This window comes from Macadamia integrifolia, chromosome 11 (assembly GCF_013358625.1).
Source record: "Macadamia integrifolia cultivar HAES 741 chromosome 11, SCU_Mint_v3, whole genome shotgun sequence".
In the NCBI taxonomy this organism is placed as follows: domain Eukaryota; kingdom Viridiplantae; phylum Streptophyta; class Magnoliopsida; order Proteales; family Proteaceae; genus Macadamia; species Macadamia integrifolia.
The window spans coordinates 27861036-27873464 of record NC_056567.1 but is presented as its reverse complement, the minus strand read 5'-3'; the positions used below and the strand labels follow the sequence as shown (position 1 = coordinate 27873464).

Sequence of the window (12429 nt, the reverse complement as noted above, 5' to 3'; positions counted from 1 at the left end):
AGAGAGAGAGAGAGAGAGAGAGAGAGAGAGAGAGAGAGAGAGAGAGAGAGAGGACCTCTTTTCCCCATTGAGTGTTCTCTTCATAGTTACAACTGGCAAGTGCCTTTGTTCTCTCTACTAATTCATTCAGACTTTCTCCTGCAATTCTATCGGTCTCTGGTTGCCACTCTCTCTTGTAATCCTCTGTGTATTTCCTGCCACATAGGGTATCTCTCCTATGAAAACACCCAGTTCCCATATAGGGAGTCCCTCCATAGCCATCCAAACCATAGGCATCCACCTTCATAACCAAACATTCCAAGAAAATAAGACAAACCCTCTTTGTGCATGAACTACCACTACTAGTGATGCCAATCAAATACCAATACCTACCTCAAAAAGTGCTCTGAGGGAACTTCCATAGATATCATTCTTAGTTATATTGTTGAAGCTCTGTGGATACTGAACGAAGGCAATCTCGTGGCCCTTCTCATCCATGAAAAAACACAGGGCATCTCTCACTGAATCTAAATTATTTGAGTACATGTCACAGTCCACATTGAGAATAATTGGTCCATTGCTAATCTTTGAAGACACCCTTATCTGTATTTTCAGTGACATGAAAATGAGTAACATAAGGGATAATGAATGTAATTGAGAAGGGTTTCTACTGGTTAACTTACCAGTGCATTCATAGCTCCAGCCTTGAAGTTAGGATGGTTTTGGGGTCTCTTCTCACGGGCCATGTATACCAGAGTTGGCAATGGTTTTCCTTCCATATCCACAGCATTGGGGTCTCTTCCATCAATTAATATCTAATCAGATCAAAACTAATAACATATCAGGGTCATCCACTATAAACAAGGATCGACTTGTTGCTTTTCCTGTATGGATTTTGATTTTGCCTAGCTAAGTTTCAGTTGCAGAGGGTGATGGGAGAGAATGAACACAGGGAGGCAGTGGTGACAGGGATGGCATGGAAGCAGGGGGTGGGATAGGGCAAGGTGAGCGGTTGCAACGGATTTGTGTTCTGCTAAGAAAGAAAGATGACGAAGAAGAAGAAATAAATAGTCTATTAATTAAAAATTGGATCAACCATTTAGCAGGGGTAAAAGGAGGGGTAATTTAGGTATATTAAACTACCAAGGGAGAAGGACAATGTATCCGCCTCTCGTACAATCACCCTTCAACACTTGTCTAATTTCTTGCCATTATATGTGTGAAGGATATTTTTGAAAGCAAAAGAGACACGTGTTGGATGCTTAGACATAGGATCTGCTGCTCGTACAATCACTTGGTCGTACGAGTCAGCATCCAACACCTGTCCTTCATATAGCTATTTCAAGGATAATAAGGGATATATTTGAAAATAGAAAAGACAGATGTTGGATGCTAACCCATATGACCAAGTGATCGTACGAATAGCTAATCCATTTTTGGATGCTTACCCATACGACTAGGTGAGAGCAGCGGATTCAATCTCGAGAAGGAGATATAGAAGTTTACTTTTTTAAGAGAATCATAAAAGAATTTGGGAGAAAAAAATTGGCTACTACTCGGGTAGTAGCTGCAACCCCCTACTAGCAACCAAAGAAATGAAATAATTCACTTCCCCATAGGGTTCACAAATACTCTCTTAGGTTATAGTATTTTCCAAAATATCCTTTTAGATTCCATTTCTTTGGTTGCCATAGGACTTGGCTGCAACCTGAGCAGCAACTAAATTTCATCTGAATTTGGGGATTTGCTGTTTGTGTGAACACCTGGTTGTACATTTGAGTATCCAACACTTGTTCCTTCTGTTTTCAAATATACCCCTCTTTATTCTTATAATAGCAGAAAATGGAATAGGTGTTGAATACTCACATTTATCATCAAGTGATTACCGAATCAAAACTCATCAGAGAATAAAATTTGAGTAAATATAAGGTAAATACAGAGGAATGATAATCTACTTTTTTACCCTTTTGTTACCTGAAGGATGGTATGATGATCACGTGGACTAGAAAATGAATCCCACTCAAGAAAACCTTTGTGTTCCTCGCGGATTTCTTGTGGAGCTCGACCTAGCTCCGTCACAATCTTGATCCGTTCCTCCATCTCTTCGTACAATTTCTACCATTCAAAGTTGGAATAAGAAACAAAGATATTGACAAACAAGAAAAGATAAGGACATCATTTGTTATCTGACCTTAATGGAACAGTAGCGATTGGCCATGTGAGGACAAGGAGGGTGAGAGTGACTAGAGAAAATAGCTGAGGGGCATGGAGGCTCCACTTTGAATTCCTTACAGAATGGGAGCCAATGCTTAGAGAAGCGAGATGCTTCAATCATTGCGTAGAACGTCAACTCAGACCCGCCGTCGTCGGAAAGATAAACGCTGAGCTTCTCCGGCGGATAATCATAGGCCATAACTGATAACACAGTGTTGATCACCATTATTGGTGGCTCCACTTTTGGGTCCGCCGTACATACAAATATATCCACCGCCGGCAATTCCTTCTCGTACCTGTTTTTAGTTACATTATAAGAGATGAGATTGTCTAGTACTAGTAGTAGTGGTGGATCTTGGAAATGAAAGGAGATTGGTACCTTTGGGAGAGCCTGTCCTTGAAGGTGTAGCGATAAACAGGGTTCCAACCAACGGGTTGATGGAGGAGCCAAGAGAAAGAGAGACAGAGTTCAGCAACAAAGAGTCCAATCCAAACACATCTTCCTCGAGCTTCTTCTCCAGATGGGATATGCCTCACTCTGTACACCAAAACCATACAGCTGGCCACAAGCATGGACAAAGCAAACAATCGATAAACCACTCGACCCTTTGCTTCCTTCGTCTCGAATAGTGGAACATGCCCATCTTTTGGACCCGCCATGACCATCTGCAACTCTCTCTTTCTCACACTCTCTCTATCTAGATCTCTCGCTGCAGTAGCAAGTAGGAACTCTGCTATTTGACTGAACTGAAGGGTCCTTTAAAAGGAGCATCTTTGCAACGCCGTGAACAAAACAAAACTTGTTCTGCAAGGAGACATTTTTTTCTTGGGTGAAAATAGTATAGTGACCTCATTGCTTATCGTCTCCAACCCAAAAATATTTACTCGTCATTAAAAACAAACTCTCCACAATGGACACAAACCCCAAGGGACTCTCTCTCCACATTATTGTAAATTTTTTTTTTTTAAAAGGGAAAAAAACTGCTCACGGCATCAACTTCGCTTAATCTCTCTTTCCTTTTAATTAGTTTCATTTTCAATAAAATTCAAGTGTAAATCATAACACTGTATAAGGACCTGATCCACTCTTTTTTATAAAGCCCATCATTCATTGCCTTGTTTTTCACCAAAGTTACAAGGTGTGACATTGGGGACGTCATGGTATGGTTTTTTAATTGATTTTTCAACGCATACACTCAATAGTCAATATTGAAGGCTGAGCTTCGTCACTTCTTAATACAAGATGTATGCGACTCCTGAACAGGTTTCCTATTTTGACCAAATTCGACTAAGTTCTTCTTGTCAAAACTTAGATTTGCAAACAATGCACTTAATGGCAACAAGTGGTAATGATGCGTCACTGAAGTATATATGAAGCATACACGTATGAGTATGTGATTCAGTCTCCAAAGATACACTTTCAAATAAGATATCAGTTAACGAGGTCAGGTTTGGCCGGTATTGATAGGCTCAGGTCTCTATTGTTAGCTGAGGTGATCCGTTTAAGGGTATCAATTCGGTTTCGTATTGGTATTTGGTATTGATATTAGTTTGATAAATTGTATATATATTAGGGGTGTCAATTCTAGGCCCGCATTAATATGTTCAATCGAGCCCGACATGCTTATGACTCGATCTAGACTTACCCGATTATTAAATATGTCGGGTTTAAGCCCGGCCTGTTTATATATAGGTAGTACATGGTGCAAGGGGTAAGCGCGATGTATCTCCCGACTGACCCGGTCTATTTACAAGCCTGACTTTGACAGACATATTTAGCCTAACCGTTTATATGGGTATTTTGATTTTTTTGGGATAGAATAAGGTATATATTGATGTTTTTATCAATTATTGACTATAATTAAGTATAATATCTTTTCAAAATTGTTGATGATTTAACAAAATAAATTGAAGTATGTTAAATTTAAGAAAATGAATGATTGTTTAATGTTTCATTGGTACATTACCTCATTTAAGGCCCGATTATCCCGATTAGGAGAAGTGTGATTAAAGCCCAAAACTCGACCGAGCCTGACACAACATCGATCGAGATCGACTCATTCCTTAAATAGGTAGGAGGCTCACCAGACCCGACCGAGACCGGCCTAACCCGACCGATTGACATCCCTAATATATACCATATATCGATAATATAATAGTATAATGACTACCAATTGGGTATAGGCTTCTCACATCGATATTGTACTTTCGATATTTGGTACTGATATTTGGTTCGATACCGATGTTCAATACCGTATGGTGTGTTTTTATTTTATTTATTTGTTATTATCTTTTTTATATCATATCTGATACTATACCAAATACCAACTTGATATGTATACCCTATACCGATATTGCATTTAATTTTATTCAATTTGATTCGATACCAATAATTCGCAAGAATGATATTGTTTTCAAGATTCGATATTAGATCCATATTGGATTATTTTGCCACATCGATCAGCAGGCAGTTGCAAAGGTAGGACAGTTACTAGAACAACTCCCATAGAGTGAAGTTTAAAATATATGGGGACAAAAGGGAGTCTGGATCAAGTTCACGTGGTAACCTAAAAATCAGTTCTGCTTCCTTCATCTTCTTCTCCATGTCTTTTATTATTATCTTTTAGGTTAAGGACTCCTACGTAGGAGTAGGATGGTCTTTTCACCACCCTTGTATCTAGGCATAAGGGTATACGCCCAAGTAGTGATATTTTCCCTATTTTTAAAGGCAGAAGAACGCTATCAATCAAACTCATGCAACACCACCTAGCGTGGGGGTCAATGAGGAGGCATGTTAGAGTATCTTCAGTGCAAGACATGCGAAAGGCACAACAGTCTTTTCACCTCACTTAATCTGGGTGCTGCGTGTGCCAGACTGGGCCCACCACCTCCTCCTCCGTCCTCCCACCTCCCGAACGAAATTTGGCCGATGCCTGGGTTGCAGGCTTGCAGCCAAGTAGGTGCAACCCCTGATACCAGCCAGTGGAATGGAATCTCAGGGCTAGGGTTGAAAAAATTCATCTTAGGTGGGTATTTTCAAACTTGTCCCTGAGATTCCATTCCCTTGACTGTTACCATGGGGTTGATTGCAACCCGAGCAGCAGTGAAATTTTTTCCCCGCCTCCCCCTTGCACTCCTGTCCCACCATGCTCTCATCAACCCTTGCTCCACCCCTGCTTCCCTTACCTCTAGCAAGCTATCCTCAATCTCCATTCCCTACTTCAATTCCCTGCCCTCCCCGTCACCCCCGCCCTAAACGTTGCTTCCCTTCCCTTCCGTTCCCTTCCTCCCTCAAGCCGTCTCCCCTCCATCCGAAACCCCACTTAATTATTGGAGAAAGGTTGCTCTCTCTCAACATGAAAAATATGTTACAAAATTCTAGTAGCTTATCAATCTTCTTGCATGATACTATAATTTCACTTTTCTATTTTTTTTTTTATTTTTTAATTTTGGGGTGTGGGAAGTGGAGAGGGGGTTACAGATACAAACTAGTTAATGGGTCGCATACTGGCTATGAAAGCCAAAACAATTGATCTCCACAAGAGAGAGGAAGGTATGCGGCCTTTGTCCTTGCGAAAGAAGAGGCCTTGGTAGACTGGAAGATTAATGGCTACCACAAATGCACACAGAAGGATTTGGAAGCACCATGTCTCTAAAATGTCAGTACCAGGACCCATCACCAATCTCTTCATCCCTGCAAGAAAACTAAATAAGTTGAGCAAAGCAACTGTTGTTAGGATGCTAAACATGGCAGAATTGGTTCCAAACTCCATGATCTCTTGCTCATATCTCTTCATCACATCGTTATCAGCCACCTTAGCTGTGATGACAAATCCTGATTTAGTAAACCCTAATGCATTGAGCACTGTGTCTACAATGGTGAAGACGTTGGAAGTTGTCCTCCTGTAGATCCATATCCTTTTGTCATTCCACCAAGCTTGGAGTGAGCCACCACTCCACAAGAATTCTCCTAAGCTGTTCGTCGTACTTCCAATTATCAAATATGCAAAAGGCAGGGACCATGGGCTTGAAACCTGAAAAAAAATAACGTTCTTTTATGTTAAGAACAAGAAGAAATAAAGAGCTCATGTGCATTAACAAGTCCACATAATCACTAAGATGAACTATGAAACATAGTCTGTATTAAAAAATTAGGCTTATTAAATTGGGTTTAGTTAATTAGAAGAGGGTTTTGTAAGTAAGCAGCAAAGGGGAGCACACCGATGAAGAACGATGAAATAGTTTTGTAAATAGGGAATACGAATCATTTTATTCAAGGAAGAAGGATAGATTGAAGTAGAGTACACTAGTGTACCCTCCGCCTAACTTTTAGAGAGCCCTTTTCCGAATTACTTGTAAGGGTAAAGGCCTTGCACGACACTAGAATAAGAAATTGCACCAATAAGAGGGTGGGTGACCGATTTTAATAGAGGCCCACATTTTGTTGAAGAGTGTGATAGTGTGAACAACCCTGCCGCTCATTACATAAGAGGGTGTGGGAAGGAATCCCCACTATGGCTTCAGGGAAATCTCCTTCCCTTAAAATTATATAAAATAGATGATTCAGTTTTAAAGTGAAACCTAAAAGATCAATGTACCTATATTTTTATGGAGCAAGATTTGTTGTGGCATGCTACAGTTTGTAATAGAGAGAGAGAGAGAGAGAGAGAGAGAGAGAGAGAGAGAGAGAGAGAGAGAGAGGGGAATGCCTTTAAGGAGACAAAGGGAAAGGATGATGATGTAATATAGTGTTGGAGGGCCGCAAGCAGCCCACAAGTTGTAGTGAGAATATGCCATTTGAAGTCCTATCTTGACCTTCCATAACCTTGCCAGAAGGGACAATTCCTTGACAGAAAAATCTGAAGATGACTGTCTGACCATCTTTTGTGTTGCACAAGCGCTTGATCCAACGTAATAGGACCAACCCCAAGGAATGCCTTCTTCGCTGGATTCAAATACACTGATTTCCATCCTCTACATATAATTGCCAAACCTGTAACCACATCCTCAACTGCACAACCATACTTCAACCCCATCTGCAAATCCACATTTAATAAACCCATCTGTCATTCTGAGGGAAACCCAAGTTTATGCATAAGAGACAGAGAGAGAGAGAGGACCTCTTTTCCCCATTGAGTGTTCTCTTCATAGTTACAATTGGCAAGTCCCTTTGTTCTCTCTACTATTTCATTCAGACTTTCTCCTGCAATTCTATCAGTCTCTGGTTGCCACACTCTCTTATAATCCTCTGTGTATTTCCTGCCACATAGGGTATCTCTCCTATGAAAACACCCAGTTCCCATATAGGGAGTCTCTCCATAGCCATCCAAACCATAGACCTCCACCTTCATAACCAAACATTCCAAAAAAATAAGACAAACCCTCCTTGTGCACGAACTACTACTACTAGTGATGCCAATCAAATACCAATACTTACCTCAACAATTGCTCCGAGGGAACTTCCATAGATATCATTCTTAGTTATATTGTTGAAGCTCTGTGGCTACTTAACAAAGGCAATCTCATGGCCCTTCTCATCCATGAAAAAACAGAGGGCATCTCTCACTGAATCTAAATTATTTGAGTACATGACACAGTCCACATTGAGAATAATTGGTCCATTGCTAATCTTTGAAGACACCCTTATCTGTATTTTTTAGTGACATGAAAATGAGTAAGTATGACCTGGTCCATTTGGTTGTGGAGTTAGTATGGGCCCGCGGGACTAGTCAGGCCGAAGGCCAGATACCCGTCTTTAGAAAAAAAAAAAAAATAATAATAAGGGATAATAAATGTCATTGAGAAGGGTTTCTACTGGTTAACTTACCAAGGCATTCATAGCTCCAGCCTTGAAGTTATGATGGTATTGGGGCCTCTTCTCACGGGCCATGTATACCAGAGTTGACAATGTTTGTTCTTCCATATTCACAGCTTTGGGGTCTTTTCCATCGATTAATATCTAGTGAGATCAAAACTAATAACATTTCAGGGTCATCCAATATAAAAAAAAGGACTAGCTTGTTGCTTTTCCTGTATGGATTTCGATTTTTCCTAACTAAGTTTTAGTTGCAGAGGGCGATGGGGAGAGAGAATGAACACGGGGAAGCAGTGGTGACAGAGAGGGCATGGAAGCAGGGGGTGGGATAGGGCAAGGTGAGTGGTTGCAACAGATTTGTGTTCTGCTGAGAAAGAAAGATGATAAAGAAGAAATAAATAGTCTATTAACTAAAAATTGGATCAACCATTTAACATGGTAAAAGAGGGGTAATTTAGGTATATTAAAATACCAAGGGAGAAGGAGAATGGATCTGCAGCTCGTACAATCACCTTCCAACATATGTCTAACTTCCTGCCATTACATGGGTGAAGAATGATATATTTGAAAGCAAAAGGGACAAGTGTTGGATGCTTGGAGATAGGATTCGCTGCTCGTACAATCACCTGGTCGTACGAGTCAGTATCCAACACCTGTCATTCCTTCTGCCATTTCAAGGATGAAAATGGGTATATTTGAAAACAGAAAGGACAGATGTTGGATGCTAACTCATACTACTAGTTGATCATACAAGTAGCTGATCCATTTTCTGATGTTTACCCATACGACTAGGTGATCGGACAAGCAGTGGATCCAATCTCGAGAAGGAGATATAGAAGCTTACTTTTTTAAGAGAATCATAAAAGGATTTGGGGATTTGTTGTTTGTGTAAATACCTGGCTGTACATGTGAATATCCAACACTTGTCCCTTTTGCTTTTAAATAGGGGTGTCAAACCTTAAACCGAACTGGTAAAATCGGCCAGACTGAACTGATAGCAGCCTGGACCAAACCAAATTGAAGCCTTATTGCTTCGGTTTCTGTTTGTAGTATTGCAACACCAAAACCAAACCGAACCGCACCAAAAATTAGATGAACCCGAAACCAAACCGAAATCAGCTCAAAACCCAAACTGAAACCGAAACCAAACCGGTAAGAAACCGAAACACTCCAAAATTAATTAAAAAAAAAAAAAAAATTTTGCATAGTTTTGTATACATTTATATGGAAATTCTAATCCAAAATGGGCCAAAAATCGAAACCAACCCGATTACAAACCGATTTAAGAAATCGAAGACAAACCGAAACCAAACCGCATCGAAACCAAAACCCACCAAAAACCAATATTTCCTTATTGGTTTGGTTTTGGTTTCAACCTTCCCACACCGAAACTGACTCAACCCGGACAGAAACTGAGCCGGACTGACCCGTTGACACCCCTACTTGGAAATAGACTTTTCGTTATCATTATAATGGTAAGAAATTAGATAGGTGTTGAACACTCAAATATACGATATTGGTGGATCAAAACTCATTAGAGAATAAAATTTGAGTAAATATAAGGTAAATATAGGGGAATGATAATCTACTTTTTCACCCTTTTGAACGATGGTATGATGATCACGTGGACTAGAAAATGAATCCCACTCAAGAAAACCTTTGTGTTCCTCGCGGAATTCTTGTGGGCATCGGGTGAGACAAATAATTTGGCATATCTATCTATCTATCGATCTATCTATCTATATATATATATATATATTATTTATAAACGTTTGGAAAGTTGTATAGATGTATCTCTCCCTTCAAATTTAATTATGTTTTTGTATATGGATCACAAATTGTGTTTTTAGTGTGGGTGTGTTGGTATGTCCACAAAATATTTCTTAGCTGAACATTTGCTCGTCTCATGGTTTGTGGGTGTGGGAGGGTGCAGAAAACTTTCTCCTCTTTAACATTTTCTCATATGATAGCTTATTTGGTAGGCAAATGTTTTCCTCCAGCTATCGGTGCCATGACCTTATGATTGAAATTTGGGTTCATCATTAACTCAAACATCTTATAGTTTATGGTCAGAGATACTCTTGTGTGTTAACCAGAGGTTTTAGACGCCTACGGTGAGCAATTCTTCTTCCTTCACCTTTGCAAAGCCAAAACTTGGTCCTATTTGCACTCTCATCTCTGATCATGTAGGTTGTGATTGGTTATAAGGGGAATTAAAGGGAAGGGAAGTGAAATTTTTATACTTAAAAAAGAAATATATGTAATCATTACCTATGTGACTTTAACATTAACTTCAAAGCATTCCATATTTGGTTATAAAATTTCACTTTAATTTGCATCAAATCCCTTTACTATGATATGTAAAATAAAATTTATATGTAAAATGCATTATTACTAAATATAATTAAAAAAATTAAGTAGTTTATAGTTTATACAATCATATGGGGTAATGATTATAAATATTTCTTTTTAAAGTATGAAAATTTTACTTTCCTTCCCTTTAAATCCCCATTGCAATCGATCGGAGCCACAAGCAAAATCCAAACTTTTGTAAATAGTTTGCAACTTAATGTATTAGAAGATATTTTATATCACTTTAATATATATACGCTGTTATGTTTTAAAACCATACAATATCTCTAAATGTAACACTCCAAAGGCATTGAGAGTTGAATATGAGAAATGAGAAGCGAAATTTGTTATGTTCATATTTAGGTCCGGTTATTGTTTCCACATATTATTTCATTTGAGCTTCAAATTTGGTGGGACATGTTATTGAATAATGTCGCATATCATGGTCAAGTTTTAGATCAATTTGGTATGCCAATGTGTTATATATTGGGTTTAAAGTAATTTTGAAAAATCTTTTAACTGTTAATTCAATAAGAACTATTGGGGGGGGGGGAAAAATGAGGGGAAAAAAAATCCATACATGGTGAAATATGATTAGGGTAGATCATAAAAGCTTGATAGATAGATTTAATTTTTGGGTCATTTAACTTCTTCTTATAATCACCAAAAGAGAGAAAACTCATCTCTTGTAACTTAGATTTACAAGATTTTTTAATCAAGCCACTTGAAAATGAGATAACTAGGGAGATCTATGTCTTTTCCTTTTGGTTCAACATTTTAAAACTTCAGTCTATCCTGTTCGAAGGTTGATCTCTTGTTTGATTCCCTTAGGACGTGTTTGATTTGATAAATTTATTAATACACGTATCGGTTTTGAACGTAATTCTATAAATTGACACTTTGTAAATCGTATTCCTGATAGATTTTTTTTTTTTTTTTTCTCAATCTTGCTTGTATTGTACCATGGAGAGATATTTCATATGGGCAGTTCTTAATTTTTATGATCGTATTAAACTCCATAATCAGAATATTATCACTCGAAGCCCCACCTGTCATTACATATTAAATCACAAATCCTTTCTTGACTGTATAATTCTATTCGGTTAATGGGATTACAGTCCTTTCACAAAGGGCTTTTCCGGCCCAATTCATATGACCCAAGTCTCGAATCTTGATCAGTACGTATAATAAAAAACGAAAAGATATATAAATATATGTCTCCTCTCACAGTCTCTTAGATCATTCCTTCCTCAGATTTTTCTTTTTTTATTTTCAGGAAACGCTTTTTTTATTTTTGAGGATCTCTCGGAATTCATGTCGGTACGCACTGGAATTTCTATCTGAAAACCCAATTTCCAACCTCTTTATTCTTAAAGAAAAATCCTAATGTCTTATAAATGCTTCATTTGGTTTCGAGTTTCAATAGGTTTGGAGCTCCTTTAGATTTTGATGTTTGCTGGACGTTTTCAGCTGATGAGTGGTGAATCATCCTGAATTTTCTTTATTTATTTATTTATTTATTTTTGGAGTTGGTGTTAAGATTTCCTGTACCCAAAAAAATAAAAAATAAAAAATAAATAAATAAAAATAAATAAATAATGTTAAGACTTCTGTTATTGATGTTGACTACTTTGTTAGTTGATTTGTTCCAGGGAAAGTGAGGTGTTCTTGCTGTTATTTTTCTAGAATTAGGGAGAAAGGGTTTGTTTCTCTTTCTCATGTGTTTCCTTAAACATAATATGGAACTGAATTAAGTTACTTGATGTCTTGCTTCTAATTTGCAGTTGCCTCTTTTATTTATTGTGCTTGTTTTTATTGAGCTTTTTATGAATTGCTTTCCTTCTGCCAACCTTAGTTGAAAAGGAAGAAAACTTCTTCTAATGCCATAGTAGGAAATTATAAATCAGAAGAAGCTCCTTTCCTATTATCCTAAACTCAGATGATTCAAAGTTTTAAAGTGAAACATAAAAGATCAATGTACCTAGATTTTTATGCAGCAAGATTTGTTGTGGCATGCTATAGTTTGTATGAGAGAGAGAGAGAGAGAGAGAGAGAGAAGAGAGAATACT

At 38.2% G+C, this 12429-nt stretch overlaps 1 protein-coding gene and 1 pseudogene across 1 annotated transcript; both read right to left on the bottom strand.

Annotated features, from left to right (window-relative positions):
* Positions 1-52: 52 nt before the first annotated feature.
* On the bottom strand, positions 53-3079 carry LOC122093039 (cellulose synthase-like protein E6; the record flags this gene model as incomplete). The annotated part of the gene is made up of 6 exons (XM_042663306.1): positions 2573-3079; positions 2171-2489; positions 1954-2094; positions 663-794; positions 373-582; positions 53-280 (listed from the first exon to the last, which is right to left on the bottom strand). Coding segments are annotated over exons 1-6 (1317 nt in total), but the record flags the coding sequence as incomplete, so codon positions are not given.
* A 2602-nt stretch (positions 3080-5681) lies between these two features.
* On the bottom strand, positions 5682-10184 carry LOC122093038 (annotated as a pseudogene).
* Positions 10185-12429: the final 2245 nt, after the last annotated feature.